This window comes from Carettochelys insculpta, chromosome 1 (assembly GCF_033958435.1).
Source record: "Carettochelys insculpta isolate YL-2023 chromosome 1, ASM3395843v1, whole genome shotgun sequence".
Taxonomy (NCBI): Eukaryota; Metazoa; Chordata; order Testudines; family Carettochelyidae; genus Carettochelys; species Carettochelys insculpta.
This window is the reverse complement of record NC_134137.1, coordinates 48,973,269-48,999,198: the sequence shown is the minus strand read 5'-3', so window position 1 is coordinate 48,999,198 and position 25,930 is coordinate 48,973,269. Positions and strand designations below refer to the sequence as shown.

General features: G+C 43.7%; 1 protein-coding gene across 6 annotated transcripts; it reads left to right on the top strand.

The window, feature by feature from the left end:
• Positions 1 to 620: 620 nt before the first annotated feature.
• Positions 621 to 25,699, top strand: RNF6 (ring finger protein 6). 6 transcript variants are annotated; one of them, XM_074985672.1, is made up of 5 exons: positions 621 to 711; positions 1,151 to 1,276; positions 5,811 to 6,023; positions 7,303 to 7,410; positions 16,758 to 25,699. In XM_074985672.1, the coding sequence occupies exons 3-5, from the start codon at positions 5,831 to 5,833 to the stop codon at positions 18,509 to 18,511; spliced, it is 2,055 nt and encodes a 684-aa protein (XP_074841773.1). In that variant the 5' UTR covers positions 621 to 711; positions 1,151 to 1,276; positions 5,811 to 5,830; the 3' UTR covers positions 18,512 to 25,699. The 6 variants fall into 6 exon arrangements, with proteins under 6 accessions (XP_074841773.1, XP_074841768.1, XP_074841760.1 ...); XM_074985667.1 differs by having other exon boundaries at positions 1,151 to 1,370; XM_074985659.1 differs by having other exon boundaries at positions 1,151 to 1,774; positions 5,816 to 6,023.
• Positions 25,700 to 25,930: the final 231 nt, after the last annotated feature.

Sequence of the window (25,930 nt, the reverse complement as noted above, 5' to 3'; positions counted from 1 at the left end):
TTTTGGACCCATGACAGCCACACCCGCCCGTTTTCTTTTTAGTTGTCCCCTGGAATCATTTTGGGTCCGTAAATGTTAGTGGGTACCCCCCTTGTTGGGGGGGATGTTGCAGCTGTGGGGGGGGCTTGCACCCATCCACATTCCCAGTCCCCAATAGGCCCAAATGTTGCCATCTCACCCAGATATTCATCAAGAACACACGAGGCTTCTACAGATCTGAAGAAGTGCGTCTGTGCCACGAAAGCTCATCACCTCATAAATTATAGTGTTAGGCTTTAAAGTGCTGCAGGACTGCTGGTTTGTTCTTGTGAAGACACAAACTAACAGGGCTGCCTCGCTGTGACCTGAGCTGAGGATGTCCAACGGGAAAGCCGTCGGATGATGAGATCTTTAAATAAGGAGCGGGTCAGGGGGGACGGGGAGCGCTCGCCACCCATGGGACTTGCCAATGCTGCAAAGAGCAGACCACTAAACCGAGCACGCGCCGCCGCGAGCCCCAGCGCTGTCTCGCGCTACAGGGCTGGCACTGGAGCCGCCGCCGGATTCGGGGGAGGGATCGGCCTGTGCGCATGCGCTCGGAGACCCTGTCTGAGCGCGGAACTCTTTGCTCGCCGCCTAGTGTGGCCACCCGGAGATGAATCGCCGCTACGCTTCCAGCGCTCGGAGCTGAGGACTCGTCTTCCTTCCGGCGTTGGCGGCGGCTGCTCGTAGGTGAGTGGCACAGCTCCACGCAGGGCCCCGCGACCCCTTCGGCTTTGGTTTTCTCGGTGCCCTCGGCACATAGGGCGGCCCAGCTTTGCTTGGTTCGCCCCGGCCGGCGAGGCCCTGGTGCAGCGCGAGTCTGCACTGGGGTCGGGGAGTGTAGATAGGGCCCACCTCGCTCTGCCGCGATTGGTGTCTGTTCGCGGCTCGGCCAGGTGATTGGCGAGGAGCTGTGTCAGTTACACACCCAGCGAGGGCTCTGCTAGCTGGAGTGTCCCCGAGGCTGAGGGCTGGACGGGTCAGTGGGCCCTGTCCCGAGCCTCTGGGTTGGCTTCGTTGGGGCTGGTGTGGGGTCGGGCTGGCGGGCCCAGCCCTCGGCGTTGCCTGACGTTTTCTGTCCGCCTGTGTTACCTGGAGGATACATCCATTGCTTTCTGGTTTTCTTCAGAGCCTGGCGACCTCGCCTTGTCCGGAGGGTGAAACGTGACAGCAATGGCGTGTGCCTCCGTCCGGCAGGAAAGCCGCCTCCTCTAAGCTCAGCCCTCGCCCTCCTTGCGGCAGCGTGGGAAGGCCCGTGAGAAAATGATCACTTATTTGAATCCCGCTTCCAAATTAATGGCATGAGGCCAGGAAGAGAAATAAGCTAGATAGTACTTTGATTAGCGATCGTGAGTTATCTAATAGAAGAAGAGGTTATTGTGAAAGTTCAGAATTAGAAATTTCTAGAATGAAAGCAGATTGGTATGTGTAATTTCTAGTTCACATCAGTGTGGGAAAATTGCAAATGAAGAGAAATTCGGAATTATTCCTGGATTTTTTTGCCAGTTTTGTTCTATTTAGTAGTTAATAAACCCCTAATTAGGGCTTGTCAACATGTAATCACTATGGCTGTACCAAAACAAAAAGCAATCAAGTAGCACTTTAAAGACTAGCAAAATAGTTTATTAGGTGAGCTTTCGTGGGACAGACCCACTTCTTCAGACCATAGCCAGACCAGACCAGACTCAATATTTAAGGCACAGACAACCAAAAACAGTAAGCAAGGAGAACAAATCAGAAAAAGATAATCAAGGTGAGCAAATCAGAGAGTGGAGGGGTGGGGGGGAGGTCAAGAATTAGACTGAGCCAAGTATGCAGACAAGTCCCTGTAGTGACTCAGAAAGTTCCCATCATGATTTAAACCATGTGTTAATGTGCCGAATTTGAATATAAAAGCCAGCTCGGCTGCTTCCCTTTCCAGAACGGTGTGATAATTCTTCTTCAGTACCACACATACCTTTAGGTCATTGACAGAATGCCCCATTCCATTAAAATGTTGACTAACTGGTTTGTGGATCTGGAATGTTTTGATGTCTGTTTTGTGCCCATTGACCCTTTGTCTAAGGGAGTTAGAAGTCTGTCCAATATACAAAGCATCTGAGCATTGTTAGCACATGATGGCGTATATGATGTTAGTAGAGGAGCATGAGAAAGTGCCCCTGATTCTGAGAGTAACCTGGTTAGGTCCAGTGATGGTATTTCCAGAGAAGATATGTGGACAAAGCTGGCAGTGGGCTTTGTTGCAGGGAAAGGTTCCAGGACTGGTATTCCTGGGGTATAGACTGTGGCTGTTAGTGAGGATCCTCATGAGGTTGGGAGGTTGTCTGTAGGAGAGAACAGGCGTGTCACCCAGGGCCTTCTGGAGTGTGACATCCTGATTAAGGATAGGTTGTAAGTCTTTAAATAATTGGTTGCAGTGGTCCGAGTTGGGGGCTGTCGGTGATGACCAGTGGTGTTCTGTTCCTGGCTTTTTTGGGCCGATCTTGGAGTAGCTGGTCTCTGGGTATTCGTCTGGCCCTGTCGATTTGTTTTTTTACTTCTCCTGGTGGGTAATTCAGGTTAATGAATATTTGGTAAAGTTCTTGTACTTTTTGGTCTCTGTCAGTTGGATCAGAGCAAATGCGATTGTACCTAAGAGCTTGACTGTAAACAATGGATCTAGTCACGTGTGCAGGATGGAAACTAGAAGGGTGTAGATAAGTGTAGCGATCAGTAGGTTTTCGGTACAGTGTGGTACTGATCAGGCCATCCTTGATTAGTACTGTAGTGTTCAGGAAATATATCTCTTGCATGTTGTAATCGAGGCATAAGTTGATGGTGGGGTGTAGAGTGTTAAAGTCTCTGTGGAATTCTTCTAGAGCCTCTGTACCATGGGTCCAAATCATAAAGATGTCATCAATGTATCTTAAGTAGAGGAGTGGTAATAGGGGATGAGAGCTGAGGAATCGCTGTTCCAGGTCAGACATAAATATATTAGCATATTGTGGGGCCATGTGGGTGCCCATAGCAGTTCCACTAATCTGGAGGTATAAATTGTCCCCAAAACGGAAATGATTGTGTGTGAGAACAAAGTTACAGAGGTCAGACACCAGATTGGCTTTGGTGGCATCAGGGATGGTATTCCTGATTGCTTGTAATCCGTCTTTATGTGGAATATTAGTGTACAGAGCCTCTACATCCATTGTGGCAAGGATGGCGTTATCAGGAACTTTTCCGATGTTTTGTAATTTCTTCAGGAAGTCGGTGGTATCTCGGATATAGCTGGGAGCATTGGTGGCATAGGGTTTGAGGAGGGAGTCCATGTAGCTGGATAGTCCTGTGGTAAGGGTGCCAATATCTGAAATGATAGGGCGTCCAGGGTTTCCATTTGAAAAGTTCCTGATAACGCCTTTGCTTCAGTGGTTCCATCCGGAACTTGTAGCCAAACAAGGGGCTGTGTGGAGAAAGGACGTGATTTACATGGTAGTAAATAAAAAGAGGAATAAAATGCAACATGGGTTTTCCATGACAGGTTTTTCCAGGTTACCCCGATATCTTTCATAAGATAACTAATATGTTTTAACCAAGTGAAATGCAGGAGATTAATCTAAATTTGAGTTAAGCATTTGATTGAGTCCAACACATGAAATAATTTGTTAAAATGTAGACTGTGGGGATTAGTTAATTGGGTAAAGAACTGACTGATGGTGTGACAGTGCCACTGACCTTTGATGAGCACCTCCATCAGGTGGGTGCAGACTGGCTCTCTGATTGCAGTGCGCTCTGTTGGCAGTTAACCCAGTTAGATGGGGCTTCAGGGCTCACCATTGCATCTTCTAAACAGTGCATGGTCTGCATGTCTGAATGCAGAAAGACGATCCATCAGAGCTAGTCACAGCACCATTGGTATGTCTTTAGCCTTGTCTCAGGGCTCAGTTTTTTTCGCCTTCTGGCTAGCATAAACTCTATCCCTGCTATCTTAGGTTATATTCGCACAGCAATGCTATTTTGGGATATGGAGGTATCCCGAAATTGCTACTTTGTGTCTTTGAAACACGCCTGTTATTTTGAAACCATTTTCAAAATATGGGCACACTGTTTCGGCATATCTGTACTTCTTGGTGCAGGAGGAGAAAGGGACACTTTGAAATAGTGCGTTATTTGCACATTTATCAGAGAGGTAGCTGTGTTTGTATCAACGAGAACAAGAAGAAGTCCTGTGGCACCTTTATAGGCTAACAGATAATTTGGAGCATAAGCTTTCGTGGGCAAAGACCCTCTTCATTTGATAAAGCGGGTCTCTGCCCACGAAAGCTTATGCTCCAAAATATCTGTTAGTCTATAAGGTGCCACAGGACTATTTGGACATATGGTGCTGTTCAGACGAGAGCATAGTCATGATTGTTAGTGTGACATAACTATGTATCCCATTTTTAGAGACTTGCAAGAAAACCAAAAAGCACTATCAGAAGTAAAGCTATTCCACAGCATGGCATTATTGGGGCTTAGGCAGCTGGAAGTGGTATGATGTAAAACTGCAGTCATTATTGGTCATTAAAAATCCAGTGAACAGTACTTTTTTCTGTAGTAATAACTCTAGCTTATTAGAATTCTGTGCTTGGTAATTAAATTTGATTTATCAGAATTTCCCAGGCTGTTTCACTTTACTCTTAAACCATTGCTGTGATTCACTTCATAGTGGCTCCTTTGCGGTGAAAAGAAGGAATGAATTGTTGTTTATTTCTTTTATATTTTTAAAGTATTCTTGTAAAGATGAGAATAAAACCTTGTTTGATTTATTTTTAAGAAATTGACATACCAACATATGTCTTTTTACCAAGATGGTAACTTTCATTATTGTTTTAAACAGCCATGAAGCAATATAATCTGAGAGGGGTACCTGGATTAGGCTGTACATTAATAAAACAAAACAAGCAGTAGTTCAATTAAATTGTTAATGTGGGGAGGGATTAGCTCAGTGGTTTGCGAATTGGCTTTCTAAATCCAGGGTTATGAGCTCAATGCTTGAGGGAGTCATTTAGGGTTTTAGGGCAAACAGATTTAAAAAGAAATGTTAGGGCTGGTGCTAAGTCCTGCTGAGAGGGCAGGAGACTGGACTCAGTGACCCCTGAAGGTCCCTTACAGTTCTGTGAGAGAGGTCTATCTCCATATTTTAACAAAAAAAAAGGGTGCTACAGGACTGCTTGTTTTGTTTTATGAATCAAGATATTAGTCCCGTAAACTCTTAGGCTATGGTTAAACTATGGTGATTGTGCGACAGAAGTCGTTGTCAGAAGAGCTTTCCTGACAAAACTATTGTTGACCGAGTACAGCCACACACAAAAGCCAATCAGAAGACCGCTCCACTCTGTTGACAGTGTGGATGGACTCTTGGACCGCTTGGTCTACAAAACAGGTACCCAGAAACACAGCAGACAGGACTGCCCATTATCCTAGATGCCCTGTCTATCGAGAGAGGGCCCTCCAGAGCATCCACGCAGCTTTTTTTGTCTACAGAATCTGTTGACAAAAGGTGCTTTTCTTCATCTGGTAGAAGCAGAAGGTTGTCAGCAGAACTCCTGACTGCTGTTGACAAAACGCATTTTGTGTGGATGTTCCACCAGTTTTGTCAACAAAACTATGGCACAACTTCCTAGTGTAGCCATAGCCTTAGTGAATTGACCTGACAAATAAGAACATGCAACCTAGTTCAGGTTAAGCTAATATTAATTAGTAAACTAGTTTAAATGAAGAATTTAACAACTGATAACTTGCTATATTTCACTGCACTGATCTTTGGTTTTGTTCAGAACAGCCTGGTTATCTCAGCATGGATCGGTCTAGGTCTCATTTGTGGGGAGGTGATGAGCAAGCCTCTCCCCGAGGACGCAGTCACAGTGAAGATGAGAGACAATGGCAGCAGGAGCGCCTTAGCAGAGAGGAGGCCTATTATCAATTCATTAATGAACTCCGTGACGAAGACTACAGGTTAATGAGAGACCACAACCTTCTTGGCACTCCTGGTAAGACATGGATGGTTACAGCAGATGACAGTACACTACAGCTTGAACCTCTCTAGCCTGACACCTTAGGGACCTGACCAGTGCCAAGCCAAAGAATTTGCTGAACCACAGGAGCTTAATATTGTCTAGCAGCATTACCAACACACTGCTTTTACTGGGCTTAGAAGACATTTGGGGTAAATTAGAGCAAATTACCAGCACAGAACACTCAGAGCCCAGGCTGGTGGCTGTAAACAGACTTCATGGGACTGCAGGTAAACTTGGCCACGCCCAGGATGAGTGGACAACTGGCTAACTAAAATCATACCAGACCATGGATGTTGCTGGACTAGAGAGGTTCAACCTATACTATAAATCTGGAGTAGCATTATGCCAGTGTAACTGAAAGTACAATTTGGTCTGTGTGGCAGGAATGACTGAAAATTAAGACTTTTTGTTTTCTTTTTAAGTTGATGAAATCACTATTAACAATTGGTGATTTTAAACGGGGATTAAAGCTTATGAAATAAATTCACCCTCACAGCTTAATACAGGGGTTGGCAATTAGCAACCTATTTGCTGTATGCAGTTTGCTAGGGTTAGCTGCCTGCAAGCCTCCAGATGCTTTGTTTCCTTGAGTGTGCATAGGCATGGCTGCTTACAGTTCCTGTTGGCTGTGTTTAGCCGTTCGTGGCCAATGGGAGTTGTAGGAAGTGGCTCACACCGGGGCACTGCTTCCCACAGCTTCCATTGGCTAAGAAAAGTGAACCATGGTTAAAGGGAGCTGCAATTTGCTGTATCCATAGACACCCAAGTAAGGAAAATATCTGGTAGCTTGCCAGTGGATAACCCTGGTGACCTGCATCTGGCCTGAAGACCACTTACTTCTCACCCTGTCTTAATGTTTAGATTTTTAATATGCATCCAAGTTATAATCTCTGGGAACACATGCAGTAATTTCAAATATATTTCTTAAAATACACCTTTCATGGAATAGACTTTGTTCATATCTGAATTCTTAGATCATATTGATGTGAATAGGTTGGCAGGTTATAATGACGTCAAGCTATCGCTTAGCTACATTTAACCTCTTTGATTCTGGTGCCTACTTTTATTCCGTTGTCTGTACTATGTCTTATTGTTTTACTTTAGTTCTGAAAATTGTCAGTAACAAAAGAAATATGAGAAACAGTTTTATTGTTATGCTTCTATAAAGTAATATGCAAATGTTTTTGAGACAATCAAAATAGCTTACTGAAAGGCTGAGAACATAATTACCTAAATATGTGAACTATTTCAGGAGAAATAACTGCAGAAGAGCTACAGCAACGTTTAGAGGGCGCTAAAGAGCATCTAGCATCCCAAACTAATGTCGAAAATAGGGAAGGTGAAGGAGAAACAGCTGGAGGTAAGCTTTCTTCATTTTCTTCTATACATAAAACATTGGGGTTTGTGGGGGTTTTTTTGTTTGATTTGTTAAAATATTGGCCTATTCAAGTAATGTTCACACTAAGTCTGTCTCTTCTTTGTTCTGCGTAGCACTTTTTCTCCAAGCAGCAAAATGAACAGAATATATATCCTAATAATATGAAAGTAAATTACAGTACTTCACAGTGACTGATTTAGATTTGCAGCAGATTACTCACTCTGAACCTTGCCTTGCAAAAAGCAGTATTTGTGCAGAAAAAACTTGTTTCTGCCTCCCAAAAATGAGGACAGATTAAGCTATTTTCTTATATATGTATAAGCTGGCAAAACAGCAAACATTAGGAAAGAAGTGATATCCATCTGAAAATACTAAGTTTAAAAAAAAACAATCTTTCACTTTAAAAACTAAATTCTAAGTTGAAATTAATATTCTTTCCTTAGAGAGATATTTCAGTAAAAAAAATAAAGACTCAGTTTAATTCTCAAATTGAAGGCCCAAAATTTGATTGGTGTCTTTTCTTCACCATCTCTTTTATTTTTTTGAAAAACCCATCTAATTCTGAGCATTTCCTTCTGAAATAAGATCTTTGTAACCTCCTGTCTTTGCATGAATCTGACTGGTCCAAAATCTAACTCTATGTGATTGGGGTCAAAGGGTTTTTATTTTTGGAAGTAGAGATACTTTTCTTTTGTAAATCCTGCCAAAACATAACATCCTTCTCTGTGAGTGAGGAGGAAGTCTGTACATATAAATGGGTGTAATAAAAGAGTTGGACAGGGAAACAGACTTAATTTTTCAGAGGCAAAGGAATAATTCTTAGTACTAGGTAAAAATGTGGCAGTGTAAGGTTGTAATATCCTGTACTTTTCCTCATTAACCATTGAGAGAACACTGAATGATAAGCCAGTTTTTCTTCATCATCATCATCATCATCATCATGAATAACCGTGGATTCAGTGCCCGTTGGTGTCTGATTCCTCTCTCGCTATTTCCTTCCATCTTTCCCTATCCAGTGCTGAGTGGCTTAGTTTCTGTAGACTGGCTCTGCACCAATCTACTGCATCATCTATCCATTTTCTGTGGGGTCTGCCTCTCCTATTCGAATAGTCCGTTATGCCGAATACTAGGGTCTTGATTTTTCATTCATCGCTCATTCTGCAAATATGTCCAAATAGTTGTAGCTTCTGTTTTATAACCTTCTGCAGCAGGTTCTCTTTCAGCTGTATCTTTCTATATAATTCCTCATCGGTGACTTTCTGCATCCATCTTATTCTCAGAATCTTTCTAGAACAACTCCTTTCAAATGCCAATATTCTTGTTTTCAAATCTTTCATTATCAACCATGTATCACATCTGTACAACATGCTGCTGAATACACACGTTTTCAAGATGCCCGGCTTCGCTCTTCGGCTAGTTGCTTTGCTTTTCCAGATCTTATCCATCACCTTCAAACTCGCTCTTGCTTTTGCTGTTGTAGTCACTATTTCCTTCTCACAGTCTAGATCATATGTTATGTTGCTTCCCAGATATGTGAATTTCTCTACATTTTCTAGTGCAATACCATCGACGCTGATCTTCCTTCCTATTTCCTTATCTCCAAATACCATTGTTTTTGTTTTATCGATGTTTGTAATCAGTCCATACCGCTTTCTGTCTTCGTTTAACACCCGCACCATTTTTGCTAGCTTCTCCTCATCTTCCTCAATGATAAGTATATCATCTGCGAACCTCAAGTTGTTAATTGTTTTCCTGTGCACAGATATCCCTTCTGCCTCTTCCTTGATCTTGTCCATCACTCTCTCCAGATGTGTGATGAAGATACTTGGTGATATTGGATCTCCTTGTCTCATATCTCTACTTGTTTTACACAAATTTCCCAAGTCCCTGCATGTTCTCACCACTGCCTCTGCATTACCATTGGTATCTTTCAACAACTGCATCAGTCTGCTATCCGCTCTGCATGACTCCAACACTGCCCAAGTCACTTTCTGATCTATACTGTCAAATGCCTTTTGAAAATCGACAAAGCAAGTGTTTGTTTTTGTTCTTTCATCAAGCTTTCTCTGCTATCAGTCTCAGTGCCAATCTCTGCTATATGGTACTTCTATCTTTTCCGAACCCTGCTTGCTCGTCTGCTATATGTTCTTCTATCTGCGATCTTAATCTCTCAGTCAGTCTCATCATCAGCACCAAACCTAGATGACTTGTTAGGGCAATCGTTCTGTAGTTCTTGCACTCTAATGTACTTCCTTTCTTGGGTATTGTCACTAGCACAGATCTTGTCCATTCCGTTGGCGTCTTCCCTTCTTTCCATGCTGTATTACATAGTTGGTGTATTTTCTGAATCATGTTTTCTCCGCCGTATTTGATCATCTCTCCCGTCATCTTATCATTTCCAGGACTCTTGTTGTTCTTTAGTCGTTTCACTGCTTTTTCTACTTCTTCCTTCGAAATATCGGTCTTGCTCTTGATGCTCGGAGGGACATATATCTTTCAATTCTTCAATCAGTCTCTCTGAGACACTCAGGTCCAACTGTGCTTTGTATAGATCAGTGCAATATCTCATCCATTGCTGCACAATCTTTTCCCTGTTATGAGCACTTCTTCGTTCTCATCTTTGATCGCCATGTGCTTTGGTTGCCATTTCCTATGAATATTCCTAATTGTCTTATACACCTCCCTGGTCTTATATGTGCCATACTACATTTGGATATCTTCACATTGCTCCTCTAACCATTTCTCCTTATCCTGTCTGGCTGCTTTCTTTACCTCATTGCATTTCACCCTATATTGCTGTTCTGCCACTTCAGAAACATCTGTTCTGATCTTCAACGCTCTTTTCTCTTGAACCAACTTCAGTGTCTCTTGGGTAATCCACTTCTTATTGATCTTTTCTTCTTCTGGAACAATCTGCTCAATTGCCTCTTTTATAGTGATGGCTATCCCTGCGGCTCTCTTATCTAGGTCTTTCTCTGTGGCAATATTCTTAATCTTCTCTTCGAGTGCTGCTCTGTATGCATTTCCTGTTGTTTCCTCATGTAGCCTCGCCACGTCTCTTCTTTCCTTAAAGTGTTTCTTACATTTTCTTTTGAATTTTATCTTGATGTCTGCGATCTCTAGACTGTGGTCTGAGTCTATATCCTCTCCTTGGAAAGTTTGGCCCTGCTGTACTGATGTTATCCATCTTCTTCTTATCAAAATCATATCTATCATGTTCTTGGACTTCCCGTCATTTTATCGCCATGTCCACTTCCTACAGTCCTTTTGTTGGAATGTCACGTTGCAAATCACCATCTCGTGCTCTGTAGCAAACTCTAGTAGTTTCTCACCTCGTTTGATTCTTCATATCCAAACTTTCCCATGACTCTCTCCCAACCTTCGTTAACTGTTCCAACCTTCACATTCCAATCTCTGATGATCAACACACCTTTCTTCAGTATCTTCTCCTCCGTCTTTGTCAAATCTTTATAGAATAGCCCAATCTCTTCCTCCATATTGTCCGACGTGGGTGCATTCACCTGAATGACTGAGATGTTGAACAGTTTTGCTTCTAATCGTGCAACCATCACACTTGCATTCACTGGTTTGTATCCTAATAATGCTCTTCTAGCTGTTTTGCTAAGAAGGAATCCAACTCCTGCTTCATGCTTTGTTTCGTTTCTGACCAAATGACTTCACAACCGCATATCTCTCCTGATCCCGTCCAGCGCATATCTGCCAGTCCAAGTATATCACATCGGTATCTCTCCATTACCTTCTGAAGCAGCTCTAATTTTCCAGTTGCCCACAGTGTTCGGACATTCCGTGTTCCAATGGATAGCATATGAGTTAGGTGTAATTTTCTTTCGGTAGCCAACTTATTGACCCAACCTCGATTGCTCGATTGGTATCGTGGACCTTGTTTATCCGGGCGACATCTGAGCCAGCATCTTTTAACATTTAGTTGTACTGGCATCAGATTTCATTCATATTGTTGTTCGATGGTCAGCACGTCGACACACATCTGACCAAACTTCCTCCTTCATCCAGGCTTGGGACTGGCATGGAACTCTCAGTGGCTTCATGTAGTGGATCAGTAGTGCTAGTATTTCTAGCGCTGTAGCAGCCAGGAGCCCCAGTTGTGTTAGGTAATGTAAAAATGTATAATAAACCAATATATAATATAGAAATAAGATAGGAGAATGGATGTATACAGACAAGCGAGGGAAGCATAAAGAAAAAATGCGTGATAGTCATCTCATTATATCAGCTGCCAACCTGCTATAAAGTAAAATAAATTCACATAATTAGAAAACAAATACTAGTGTTTTTTCTATCATTACAGCATATGAAATCTTTCTAAACTAAAAATAAGTTTCCTTATTCTATCCCTGCTCGTAGGAGAAACACCTCGATTGAGCCATTGCATGTATCTGATTGGGAAAGCAAAGTCCAAGATGTTGTAGGGCATTAGTCTTTCATGTGTGCTTTCCATATGCTTGGAGCCATACTAAATTAGACCATTAGTCCTTGTAATCCAGAGTTTTGGGTTATCGGCCACGTCTACATGGTCTGGTTGTCAGCTCTCCTGCTGGCGGAGCTATGCTAAGCAGGTTTCTGGAAATTGCAAATGGTGTCCTATTTGCATATTTAAGCGGGCTAATTAGCATAGTCATGTGAGATTTTGCTCTTGGCAGCGGGGTCTGCCAGCAGGGAAGAGGCCATGTAGATGTGCCTTTGCCGGCTAAACCTGCCTTCAGGCATAAGTTCAATATTAAATCGTTTAAAACTTACACTGTGTATGTATATATCCTGTTTGCCCAAAAAAAAAAAAAAACCTCTCTCCCCTTTCCCCCCTGTTTACATTAATTCTAATGGGGAAATTGGATTCACTTAAAGTATTTTTTTTTCAGGAACATAACTGGATCATTAAGAGAGAAGTTACTGTATATGGATCTCATTTAAATCACTAGACGTTGTTGAAAACCATTGCCTCTTCATCATCTGAATGGAATAAGAATGCATTTTGTGACGGGGTGTTTGGGCTGTCCAGGGAGGGGTAGCACCTCTGGTGTGGGGACCTGTTGTGTCTCTTTGGGGCAGTTCATGCACCTTTGGTCCCCAGCTGGCACCCAGCTCTCACCTGTGGTTCCAAGAAGCTGTAGCATGCAGCAGCCACACCCCGATAAACTGCTTTGACAGGCAGGCTAAACCAGGTGAGGGTAGCTGGCAGGTCTGAGAGAGGGAACTGCTTATCCCAGCATGCAAAGTCGGCCCCCGCGGACTGGGTGGATGAGATCAACAGCAAGATCCAACGACCAGGAAGGCGTTTCTGCAACGCTCTGTGGAGAGCGAAGAGCATGACAAGGCACCAAAGACGGCATAGCCGTCCACTGCAGCCGAGGAAGTCCCAGCTGTGACGACCTTTCGTACCACTGGAACCAGGCTTCTGAGGTTGAGAGAGTGGAACTGTCCCTGTGCAACGGTTTTCCAGTTTAAACATTCTCCTGCACAGGTTCTTTGCTCAAAGTCCTGCGGCGATGGCAGAGGGGCAAAGCGACAGGTGGAGGTGACCACTGGCAGTCATAGCTCCAAACCTGCACATCGGCGGCTTGTGGACTTTGGTCATTCGACTCTGACCCCAGGACAACAGAGGAGTTCAGCAGCATCCAAAGTGACTGAGCAGGCCTTTTTAGAAACAGCACTGCTCACCCTCAAAATGAGGGAGGGGACTAGAAATAGTGTCCCAAAAATTGCTTGTCCCAACCAAAATGGCCAGCATGCTGCAGCTGGCAGTTTTACCTTCACAGCGGTCAAAAAAACAGTGAAAAGAAAGATGATATTTGCAGCATGGAACGTTCGCACCCTCTTGGACAGGGAGAATGCGATGAGGCCTGAGAGAAGAACGGTCCTCATAGCAAGAGAACTGGCACGTTATAACATTGATATAGCTGCCCTGAGCTAGACCAGACTGGCAGAAGAAGGATCCATCTGTGAACCAAAAGGAGGTTACACCTTCTTCTGGAAAGCAGCCCAGAAAATGAAGATAGAATCCACAGAGTGGGACTAGCCATCAAGACATCACTTCTGCACCAGCTTTCTGACCTACCAACTTATATCAGTGAGCATCTGATCAAGCTCTGCTTCTCCCTCAGCACCTCTCGCCACGATAGTCATCAGCGCTTACGACCCCACACTGACTAGCAGAGACGAAGCAAAAGAAAGTTTCTATGAGGACCTTGACCATCTTGTGAAAGCACCTCCCCCTAGTGACAAGCTTCTCCTGTTGGGTGACTTCAACGCCAAGGTCAGCAAGGACTGTAGGACCTGGAAAGGGGTTTTGGGGCATCGTGGTGTTGGTAACATGAATGCCAATGTCTGCCTTCTGCTGAGCTTGTGTGCAGAAAACGACCTGACAATTACCAACACTCTCTTTTCAGGAAAGCCGATAAATACAAGACCACATGGTTGCACCCAAGATCAGAACAGTGGCACCTGATTGACTATGTCATCAGTCGCAGGCGGGACATTCAAGATGTAGTCAGATCAGTCCTTATGCTGCACATCACACCACAGCACCACAAGAAGCTCAAGGTTGTCAGGCCCTCCTTCAACATTGGGAAGCTGCAACATAGTAGTCATCGTGAGAAATTCACAGCCTGCCTTGACGAAGTGCTGACATCCTATGGACCTGTGAGTGGAGACCCAGCACAAAAGTGGGATCAGTTCAAAACCCTGGTGACAGTCAGCTAAGTCAACAGTAGGAGTGAAAAAGAGAGTTCACCAAGACTGGTTTGATGAAAATGATGAAGCCATCATGAAGATCCTAGTGGAAAAACAGAACGCATTTCTGCTAGGGCAAAACAATCAGTCCTCAGTCTCCAAATGTGGTTGTTTCAAACACCTTCAGAGCCAGGCACAAACAGCACTTCGCAAAATGCAAGATGAGTGGCGGGAGAGTAAAGCTGATGAAGTCCAGTAACTCCAAGATGTTCTTCAATGCTATCAAAGCTACATATGGACCTTCAAAGCCAAGTACTACACCTCTCCTGTCTGCTGATGGCATGACCCTTCTGAGGGAGAAGAACAGCATCAACAATAAGTGGAGAGAGCAGTTCAGCAGCCTTCTCAACAGACCCTCCATTATCAACCCTGTGGCCCTAGACCAGATCCTTCAAAAACCCCCAGTAGACATTCTTGGCCTGCCCCCTACAGTGAATGAGGTCAAAAAGGCAATCAGCCAGACCAGCTCTGGCAAACCCCCTGGGATGAACGGTATCCCTGTTGAAATTTTCAAACCAGCAGGACCCGTGTCACTTGAAGCCTTTCACAATATCTTGATCAGCATCTGGGAAGAAGACGACCTACCCAAAGACTTTAAGGACACCACAATCATCTCACTCTTCAAGAACAAGTGCAACAAAGCTGACTGTGGAAATTACTGGAGCGTCTCCCTTCTCTGTACTACTGGGAAGATCTTGGCTCGAGTCATCCTCAACTGTCTGATCTCCAGCATCTCAGAGGAGAACCTACCAGAGGCACAGTGTGGTTTTCATCCAGGCTGCAGCGCCATTGACATGATATTTGCACTTTTCCTGGATCTGACGAACAGCATAGAGCAGAACTTGGATGTGTATGCTGTCTTTGTAGACCTAACCAAGGCTTTTGACACCATCAGCAGAGAAGATCTGTGGATTATCCCATCAAAACTTGGCTGCCCGAAAAGATTCGTTAACCTCATACGCCTGTTCCATGATGTCACGACTGGCTTTGTTCTTTCCAATGACGAGTCTTCAGATCCGTTTGAGATATCTAATGGTGTGAAGCAAGGGGGCGTGCTGGACCCAGTATTATTCAACCTGTTTTTCACGTGCATCCTCAGCCATGCAGTTAGGGACCTGGACCACGGAGTCTACATAAAATACAGACTTGATGGGTCACTTTTCGACCTTTGTCGTCTGAATGCTAAAACCAAGACGCTTCAGAGGCTCATCTTTTGAAGCCCTGTTTGCTGACGACTGTGCACTTATGGCACACAAGGAATCTGATCTCCAGCTCATCATCAAGAAGTTTGCTGATGCCACTCACCTCTTTGGTTTGACCATCAGTCTAGGAAGGACCAAGGTACTGTTTCAACCTGCTCCAGGATCTGCTGCTCTTCCCGCTTCAATCTTTATTGAAGGAACAGAGTTAAAAACAGTAGAGGAGTTCAAGTACCTTGGCAGTGTGATAGCCTGTATGGCTGTGAAACGTGAACCTTGTACAGAAAACACAAAACTGTTGGAGCGCTTCCACACACACAGCCTGAGGTCAATATTGCACATTTAATGGCAGGACAGAGTTACGAACCTGGAACTCGTGAACAGAGCAGGAACCACGAGCATCGAAGCCATGATTCTGAAAGCCCATTGCTCATGTTGGTTTAAAACCAGATCAGCTAGAGCAGCATGCAAAAGACCGAACAGGCTGGCGTGCTCTCATACGCGTATGCCTCTTTGACACGCGTATGACAACTTTGAAAAACAGTGATACGTACGCCTCTTTGATGCTCGTGAGAGGAAGAAAGCAACAGCAGCAGCTGCAGCAACAGAGCCAGGGCAATTCCCTTGCCCCCACTGTGAACGCCCATGCTGTTCAAAGCTTGGACTCCTCAGCCACATGCGAGTCCACAACCATCATCGGACACAGCAGACTACCTACTACACTTCTGGTCTCCTTTAATTATCTTTTTTTCAGCTTGGGTGTTGGGCAGGGTCATTGGAATGATTGAAGGATTAGAAAGCATGCCCTTAAAATATCTTTCTCATTGCTAAACAAATTGAGCTAAGGGATGACTGGATTACAGCCTATAAGTAACTACACATGGAAAAGATATTTCATAATGGACTTCTCAGTCTAGTAGAGAAAGATATACAGGAAGCCAATGGTTGGAAGTTGAAGCTGCATAAATTGAAACTGGAAATAAGACGTACATTTTTAACGGTGAAGATAATTAGCCATTGCTACAGTTTACAAAGGGCTGTGGTATATTCTTAATCACTGGCAGTTTTTAAATACAATGGATTTTCTATAAAATATATGCTCTAAAATTAATTTGTGGCAATTCTATGGCTTTTGTTAAACATAATGGTCCCTTCTGACCTTTGAATCTCTTACACTGCATAGTAAAGGTAAAAGTTTTTCAGCAAAACAGCAACAGTATACCCATATACCTCACATAATATTGAAATAATGTATATCAGGAAGAAAGCTTACAGGCAATACATGGTTTAGAATACAAAATGGCGTGCAAAATGTGTAGGCTTTTAAGCATTATAAAAATAGAGTTCTTTGATTGTTTCTTACAGATTCAGAGGTTCGGAGGGAAAATTCCAATGGTGACTCTCTGCTAGAATGGCTGAACACATTTCGTCGCACGGGCAATGCTACTCGCAGTGGACAAAGTGGGAACCAAACCTGGAGAGCTGTGAGTCGGTCGAATCCAAATAGTGGCGAATTCCGGTTTAGTCTTGAAATCAACATAAATCATGAACAAAATAGTTTTGAAACTTCTGGTGATGACTATTTGGGCATATCACACTTGGATAGTAGCCCCATGGAAATTGACAATGAATATCAAAGAGCAGTTAGTCCAGTAGCCACACGAACTAGGAGCAGGACTTCAAGAGATTCTCTTGGTGAAACGTCTAACACTGCAAGGACCAGAACTTTGAGAAATTCTTTGGTACAAACCACTGAAGGAACCTCTTCCCCTGTCTTAGGAAGACTCAGAAGCAGAACTAGGGAGTCAACAGGCCTTTACAGAACAAGAAACACTGCACGTAATATTTCTTCAGACACCAGTGAAAGGCAAATGGAAAGGCAAGAAAGAGTTACATCCACTGGGCTACAGAGAGGTAGAGCTAGAGCTAATGTTCAGATGAGTACAAGCCAAAGACTAGGAATTCTAAGATTAAGATCTACTTTGAGTAGTCGAAGTCGTTCACCATTGCAAAGTCAAGGTGACTCTTCTAATTCTGAGGCACCTAGCGGGAGGCAAAGTAGGAGTTTACATCATCCCCCCAGAAGGTCTGCTAGGAGACATACTGCTCAAACTCCCTCTGAGCCAAATGAACAAGCAGTTGGCAGCACTCAGCTGCCACAGTTTTTTAATTCAGCCCCAACATTGGGCATAACATTGGAAGAGGATGAATCTAGTAGACCAACATTTGGAGTTAGAAGACATCCAACTATTACACTAGATCTTCAGGTGAGAAGAATTCGACCTGGGGAAAATAGAGATCGAGATAGTATTGCTAGCAGAACGCGGTCTAGAGTGGGAATGGCAGAAAACACAGTTACATTTGAAAGTGATAGTGGTGGATTTCGCCGTACAATTTCCCGATCAGAACGTGCAGGTATACGAACCTATGTTAGCACTATACGAATACCTCTTCGTAGGATTTCAGAAACTGGGCTTGGGGACCCTTCATCAGTTGCTCTTCGGTCAATTCTAAGGCAAATTATGACTGGTTTTGGAGAACTGAGCACCTTAATTGAGACTGAATCAAATTCAGAAATTCAGAGGGGCAGTCAGTATTTATCGGATATACAATCAGAGCTGAATAACTCTCGTGCAGCAAATGATAATAGTGAACTAAATGAGGCTTCCATTAGACATGGATATGTTGAAGAAGATGTCAGTGAAACAAGTGGACAGAATGATGTGACTCATCATTATAGCCCCAATAATGAAAATCAGGAGAACAGGCAGTCTCAAGAAGCAAACAACTTGGTTGAAAATGGAACACTGCCCATTCTTCGTCTTGCACATTTCTTCTTGCTAAATGAAGATGATGAGGATGAGCACTTGAGAGGTTTAACCAAAGAGCAGATTGACAATCTGTATACCCGTAACTATGGGGATGACAACACAGAAAATGAAATAAGTAAAGCATGTAGTGTTTGTATCAATGAATATGTAACAGGGAACAAGCTAAGGCAGTTACCATGCATGCATGAATTTCATATTCATTGTATTGATCGCTGGCTTTCTGAAAATTCCACTTGCCCCATTTGTCGGCAGCCTGTATTAGCAACTAATGCAGCAGACAATGGCTAAAGCTATTTATATTATTTAGTATTCAAAGATTTACTTCTTGCCCTATTTATGGTGAGCCAAATAGGGTGAATCATAATTTAGATAACGATAAATTTGTGGAGATTCTTATTAGACTTGTTTAAAAAAAATAGGTTGCCTAAATTTAATGTAAATATTATGAATCTCCTTCCAGAGCGCAAACTTAGTGGTGTATGTAGAACCTAATGATCTTCATAAAATTTATATTTTTTTAGGTAATGTTTTTATGCTAAGCACTTTGGTAAATATAGAAATGGAAAAGTTAATCAGTCCTGCTAAATGTATGTATGTTTTTAACAGTGGACTATATTTAGATTACACATTGTTTCACACAGGCCTGCTACTGCGTTGAGAAATTGGGGTCTAAATAGCCATTTGTTTGGTTTTGTTCTAAGAACAATTTCTTTTACAGAAGGATATCTTGCTGGACATGTTTGCTAAAGATATTTAAGTTACTTGAAACGCTCAGTGTAATATACAACATATATTTTTATATTGAAATATCCTTTATGAAAACCTGCAAGTTCAATTCTATGTAAGCTTCTTTATAGCACTTTTGCATGTGGTTTTACACAGTGCTTAATGTTGACACTTTCCTGTTTGAAAGTAGACTGGATTATGTGACATTTTGAAATGTACCTAATTCAGTGTAGTGTCTTTTGACAGTCCCTGTCTTTTCAGTAGACAGTAGTCCGATCAGTCAAAATGACAGTTCTGAGAATGCCTGTCTCATTTGAACATAAAAGATTATTGGAAAAAAAAAAACATTTAAGAAGCTTTTCTGCAACTTGAAATTATTTATTCATAGTTCATTTCTTTTTAAGGTTGTAAGATGCCAGGGTTTCTGGGCACAGCTAGAGAAATCAAACCAGAGTATTGTTGCTTAAAGCTGAGCTACTGATAGCCCCAGGGTGGGATTTCCTTCTCACTAAGGCAGATCCAATCACCACAGAAGTACCTCTGCTAGCCCCACTGGCCAGCCAGAAGCCACACAAACAAACCCACAGACTTCCCAGCTGCTGTACCAGCTGAGACGAACAACCCCAAACAAAGGTGAGCAGTTCTTAAATCTGTTTCACCAACAGATTCTTCCAGGCCCCAGAGGGTCCAGCCACAGTCCCTGGTCAATATACACTTGGATCTGACCCAAATCACCACATTCAACAATCCTTCAGATCTAAACAGCTAAAGGTTTATTAACTAAAAAAGAACAGGGTTAGAGAGAGAAATCATTAAAACAATACTTTACATACATCAGTTACAGCTACTGATGCAGGCCAGTGATGATATTTGCTGATTCTTGAAAAATCTCTGAAACGTCATCCCATAATGGGTATAATTCAAGGTTACATAATTTTAATTACTGGAGAATAGTAGATCCGGCCATGTAGAGTCAGCATGTTGGAACATGGTCCCTTGGAAACAGGCACTGGTACCAAGAGACAAAAGTCCAGGGCGGCTGCTGCTAGCCCACCTCATGGTTCTCTCTTGTCATCCAGGACCAAGCCCTTTCTCCTTCCCATCGGGCACTTGAGGATCAAAGTCACCTGACTTGTGTGAGCTGCTGTGGCAAAATGCCATTGGTCACTGGTTTGGCCAGCATGCCCCAGTCATTTACATGGGAGGTGGAAATGGATGTCTGGGCATCTTGATTTCAGTTGCTTTGCTCAGCCCAGGTCACCTGCCTAGTAAGCTGCATTCCATTGACAAGTCCCACATTTCTGGGATGTGGATTTGGCTGTTTGTGCACGTAGTTTCCATCCTATTGTTTTAGCCCAAAATCCTGTATGGAGCTGAGTTCACACCACCTATTGTGAATCTTAGCACTGAAGCAGTTTCTAACACAGCTATATAGCTGACATCTATAACTTTGTCTACCAACATGATGCAGATATATAAGTAGCATACATAAATTCAAGACATCCTCAGCTTTCATTAGTCTTGGAAACAAAAGTCTGGACTCTGCATATGAAGCAAGCAGGATGATCTTCCCCCGCCCCCCACAAAATAAATATATATTTGGGGACAGTATATGCACTGGGTGCATAAAATGGCTTCCATATCCAATATAAAAGTCCAGTCACGTGACAGACATTTTAATTTGAAGACAGAAAGAATATCGTGAACATCATACTTTACGTAGCAGGCATGATTTTTAAATCCTACTTGAAAATAGGGATGTGTTGTGTTTTTAATAGAAACAAAGTTTTACAGTGTTAGTCCTCTTAAAGTTAACTCTGATAAACAAATGGCAAGACAATTAAGAGTTTCCAGTAAATGGGAGTTATAAGATTGTGCTGGGAGTGGAGGGCAGCATGCGGAGACCTCCTTTTTCCCAAATGGTACTTGCCACACAGAAGCATACAGGCTGTGTCTATACTTTCATTTATTTCTGTTTTTAAAAAAATTAGGAAGAAGGGTTCTTTTGAAAATGGGGTTTATGTTCAAAAGAGCCCTGTCTACACTACTTTTTGTCTTTTGAAATAATCTCTTCTGAAAAGATTATGCAAATGAAGTGTGAGATATGTAAATTGGTGCCTTATTTGCATTTCTGATTTCCCTGATTTGCATTCCTCTCTCAAAAGCGGAATGCAAGTGTAGATGCAGGCACTTTGAGTGGCCTGTGGAGGGGCATGGAAGACAGGGAGCCTGCTCCAAGGTGCTGCTAGGCCACCAGACATTGACAGCCCAGAATATCACAGCAGGACAGATCTGAAGGTTTGACAGACCAGATCCAGCCCACCAGCCATATTTTGTCCACCCCTCCTAATACCTCTCCCCTGTACAATAAGAACTTTTGTTTGAGTTTAAAATTGAGAGCAACCTCACTAGCAAGTTAGGTGGTTTATTTGGAAAAGAGATCTGTCCTGGCAAAGCCTACAAGTGCTTTGCTGGTAATTCGGATGTTTCCAAGTTTAATTCATAACTAACCTTTTTTCGCTATATAAGAGAACAGAACAGACCATAGGGAGTTTTCCACAGCCGTCCTGTCAGCACAGGGCAGAGAGATATGTGATTTGGGGAATTCAGAGACCACAGCAGCATGCTGTACTGGTCACCCTCATAGTCCCATTGGTTTTGCCAGAAGCAATGTATGTCTGGGTGGAGTAGGAAGAGCAGGTTGGATGAAAATCAATGTTTTTTTTAACAAAAAATGGACTTTTGTTATTTAAATTGAATTTTTTTAAATAATAAAATACTAAATTTCTAATTTAAAAATAACAATTACTTAGGCTGGATGGACTAGAGCTATTCATTTTTATGAAGCTAACTTGCTTCCTCAAAGTTCTGGGATTTCTGTTTCTCAGCTGATTAAAAAGTAACGTGTTTAAGAAAGACACAAGCTGGATAGGGCTTAGTTCTGTGCTTACGTGGTGGTGGATTACTTGGCAGAGGAGTTAGTCAAGACATTGTTGTAAAGACAAAGGCATTCCCCCACTCTTTTGCTGCAAAAAATTGTCATAGCTTCTGGGCGTAACAGAGACTCTGCCTAGGAATATGTTGAAGAATATTCATTCCCTGGGTAAAAAAAGGAAAACATGTCAAGAGTAAGCAGTGCAAGAAGATGCAGGACTTTGTTGCAAGAATGAAACTGTCATAAGGAACATTTCCTCGTTTGGAGAAAATGATGTGGAGGAAGATGTGACTATGTCTGAATGGGTCAGCTGGTTAGTAACTTAAATAATTCATTTGCAATCCATCATTCTTCAAGATTCTTGCTATGCCTTTTAGTATGTGTAATTTGACAAGTAAATTCCCAAGCTGTTTGCTTTGTTGGATGTCGGATGTTGCTAGGGAAAAAAAAATAGAAATTTAGGTTAGTTAATCCTTATAGCTTGTTGAATTAGATTCCAAAGTTGATTATCGCTCAAGTATACAATACTGAAAGCTGCCGTAAGAGAAATCTAGAGTTGCCAATCGCGACAGAGTGTGATTTTTCTTACTTTCTGTTCCATAATATATGCCACCTTATTTTGGCAACAGACCATAGTGGTGATACCAAAAGTGTATTCCCTATTTTACTTCAGCATAACCCAGCTTTTGCAAGTTGTCAGAGGGTTCAATGTGGCTTACTCCCTGTTTTCTGTTATTTAAATCCATGATTTAAATCAATCCACTTGCAGGAGGAGGGCTGGCTACCTGTTCCTTGGGTCATGGTGACGCTAGCAGTCGGGTTAGCTGTTCACGTACTCTGTCTAGACTAGAGAGCTTTGTCAACAAAACCTGTGGAGCATCCACGTTACCAAGGCATTCTGTCAACAGTAAATCAAAAGAACTTAGTTTTGTCAACAGTGGTTTGTTGTTTGCCATGAGGAAGAATGCCTCTCAACAGACATCTTTCACAGAAAGCCAGCCTGAACGTTCCAGGGGGCCTTCTGTTGACAGAAAGGGCCTCTCGAGTGCTGTGCAAGTGCCTCATGGGATACCCGGTCCACGGCAATCAGAGCTCTATGGTCCCTGCCTCCAGCTATTAAAGCTGCAGAGAGCCTGGGAAACCCTGTAGCAGGAAGTTGAGAGCATGGAAGGAGCAGCAGCACCCCCCTGCCCTCGCAGCCCTCCATTCCCCACAACCTGCCCAGGTGGCTGAACAGGCACCCTGAGATCCTCCTAGTGGGCTCTTGCAGGACCAACCTGAGGGGTCCCAGGACCCACCCTGGAGGTCCAAAAGGCAGACCTCCTCCAGGTCCAGGCCCTCCTCGACCCCAAGGCGGAGCGGTGCAACGCACCTGTGTACAGCCAGCTGGCCACCACACTCGCTGATCGGGGTCGCTCCCCCCGCACTGTGAAGCATGTTAGGTGTGGGCCAAAGTAAAAGAACTTTGACAAGTCTAAATATGGGCCTGCAATGCCGCCCAAAGATCCAGGGCAGGGTCAGTGAACTGCCCCTACTACGGGGAGCTGGACAAGCTCCTGAAGGAGATGACACATTCCCTCTGATCACCCCCATCAACATGGCACAGAAGACCCCACCCTCCCTCCAACCAGAGCCTGAGGAGGAGGAGCTGCAGCCCAGGACCCAACCCCCACTGGAGTTGGAGGTGGACATGGGGTCTAAAGGCAGCAGCAGCACACTGGTGATTGCGCTGGAGTCAGTCCCCATGAGCCAGGCCACCTCCAGAGTGTCCTCAAAGCTGGGTGAGGGTCACTCCGGTAAGTACCCCAGAGACCAAAGGGGTGTGCTGCAAGAGTCGCTCAGGTGGGACCTGGCGCTGTGGTCCCAGCACGTGGAACCATGTGCCAGGTAGTGTGTTCCACCCAGATCCATCAGGCAGTCCCAGGATACAGGCATCAGCATGTTGCTAGCCTCACAGGAGGCTGGACAAGTTCCACTCCCCATGGGGGGACTCTGCTAGCACCTGCCCTGTGCTGGCCTGATCTCAGACACACAGAGCAGTGCAGCTACCAGCAAGTGGGTATGCCCACAGGCAAGAGTCAGCACCTGCTCCTGCAGACAGCGCTGTTAATCGCATGGGTGTGGGGGGGCCTTGGGGAAGGCCAAGTTTTTCCCAGGTCACCTGACAACCATGTGGGGACCCTTCTGTGGTTGGACACCCTCCTCGGCCGCTAGCCCATCAACACGGGGAGGGAGGCTCACAGTGCAAGCCACATATGGCTCTGCTCATGGGACAGCCCTGTCCCTTGGCCCAGGGGGTATTGGTTGGTGCTCATGGTGGGGGGCAGGGCCCTAGGGACTGTGTTGCATGCATGACTCATTGTCTCTCCTCCTTTGTCTTCCTTACAGCCAGACAAGCACTATCTGAGGGTCAGGCCCCCCCCCACCCCAGCAGTGGAGTGAGCCAACCCGAGACCAGCACCACAGTGAGCCATCCCTGAACCACCAGTTGGGTGCCTGCAGCGAGAGGGACCATCACCAGGTGCAGGAAGACCTCCAGAGGAACCATTACACTGCCCTCTAGAGGATGAAGAAGCTGATGGAGCAGCAGGTGCAGGAGGATAGGGAGTGGCAGTCGCAGGCCTGGGACCAAATAATTTCCTGTTTCCATGCCACCACCAGCCTCCACCAACGTGATATATATCATCCCGTGCCAACAGCGCCCCTCTGCCATGTATATTGGACAAACTGTGCAATCACTTCGCTAAAGAATGAATGGATATAAATCAGACATTAGGAATCTGAATACACATAAACCGAGCAGTGACCATTTCAGTGGAGTACTCCATAGCATTAAAGACCTGAAAAACTGCATCCTAAAACAGAGACTTTAACACCAGATTACAAAGGGAGACATCTGAACTGGAGTTTCTTCTCAAGTCCGACAATTTGCGCCTTGGTCTCAATAGAGATAGCCATTATCTTACACAATACAAGGACAGTTTCCCCACCTTTGCTATTTGTAGTAACCTCAGGCAAGTCACTTAACAAAAGAGACAGTTGCAGTAAGTAGCTTGTTTCCCCCACTTCATCCCTTCTCCTTCTATCTTAAGTAGCTGATTTGTCAGTTTTCGTTTCATTCTTTCTAGCTGTGAAATTCTTGTCTTGCCGGTTTACTTTCATCAGAATTTCCAGATCTGAAGAATTGGGTCTGTCCTGTGAAAGTCCATCACCTAATAAATTATTCTGTTAGTCTTTGGAGTGCTACATGACTGCTTTTTCATTCTCCTTTGCAGTATCTATCAGCCCATTTATGAGTAGGAGTTGAAAGTCCGAAAGGAGTGTTTCCCATTGGTGAATAGTGCAAAAAGAGATCTGATTTATTTTCAGAGGTTCTTGTGTTGCTAAATACAGTCATAGATGTATAGGACTGAAAGGGACCTCACTGGGCCATTGAATCCAGTCTCTGTCATTGAGACATGACTACGTCTAAGTTTTGTTAAGGTTATTTTTAGTAAAACGTCGTTGACAATCACAGGCAATAAACAAAAATTCACAGGAGCCTGTGACCTGTGTGACTATCACTAATAGTAATGAGAGGGAAGACCTAAGCTGGGAGGAAGGAATGGCAGCCTGAGCCTCACAGCCTCGGGAGAGGGCAACTACAGCACTGGCCCCAGCTGCACTTGCAGGCTGAGGATGCAAAGCCACAGGGCAAGGCGGGGGATCACAGCCACATGGTGTGGGAAGTGAATGAACAGCTCCACCCATGGCAGTGACTAAATTGTATCCTTAGGCATGACTAGGTATTAGGCTGGTGGTTCCCAAACTTTAACAATCCATGAACCCCTGCCAGGAAAATGTCAAATCTTATGAACTCCATCCTAAAAATGAATATTTCCAGGGATTTTTCTCCCTTACCTGAGCATAAATAATGGAGGTGATCTTGCAAATGTAAAATTTATTTGATGACACGCTTATTATACACTGTAATATTCTTTATCACCATAGTATTAATTTTATTATACAGTAAATTCTTGTTTATCTGGTTTTTGATCAACTGTAAC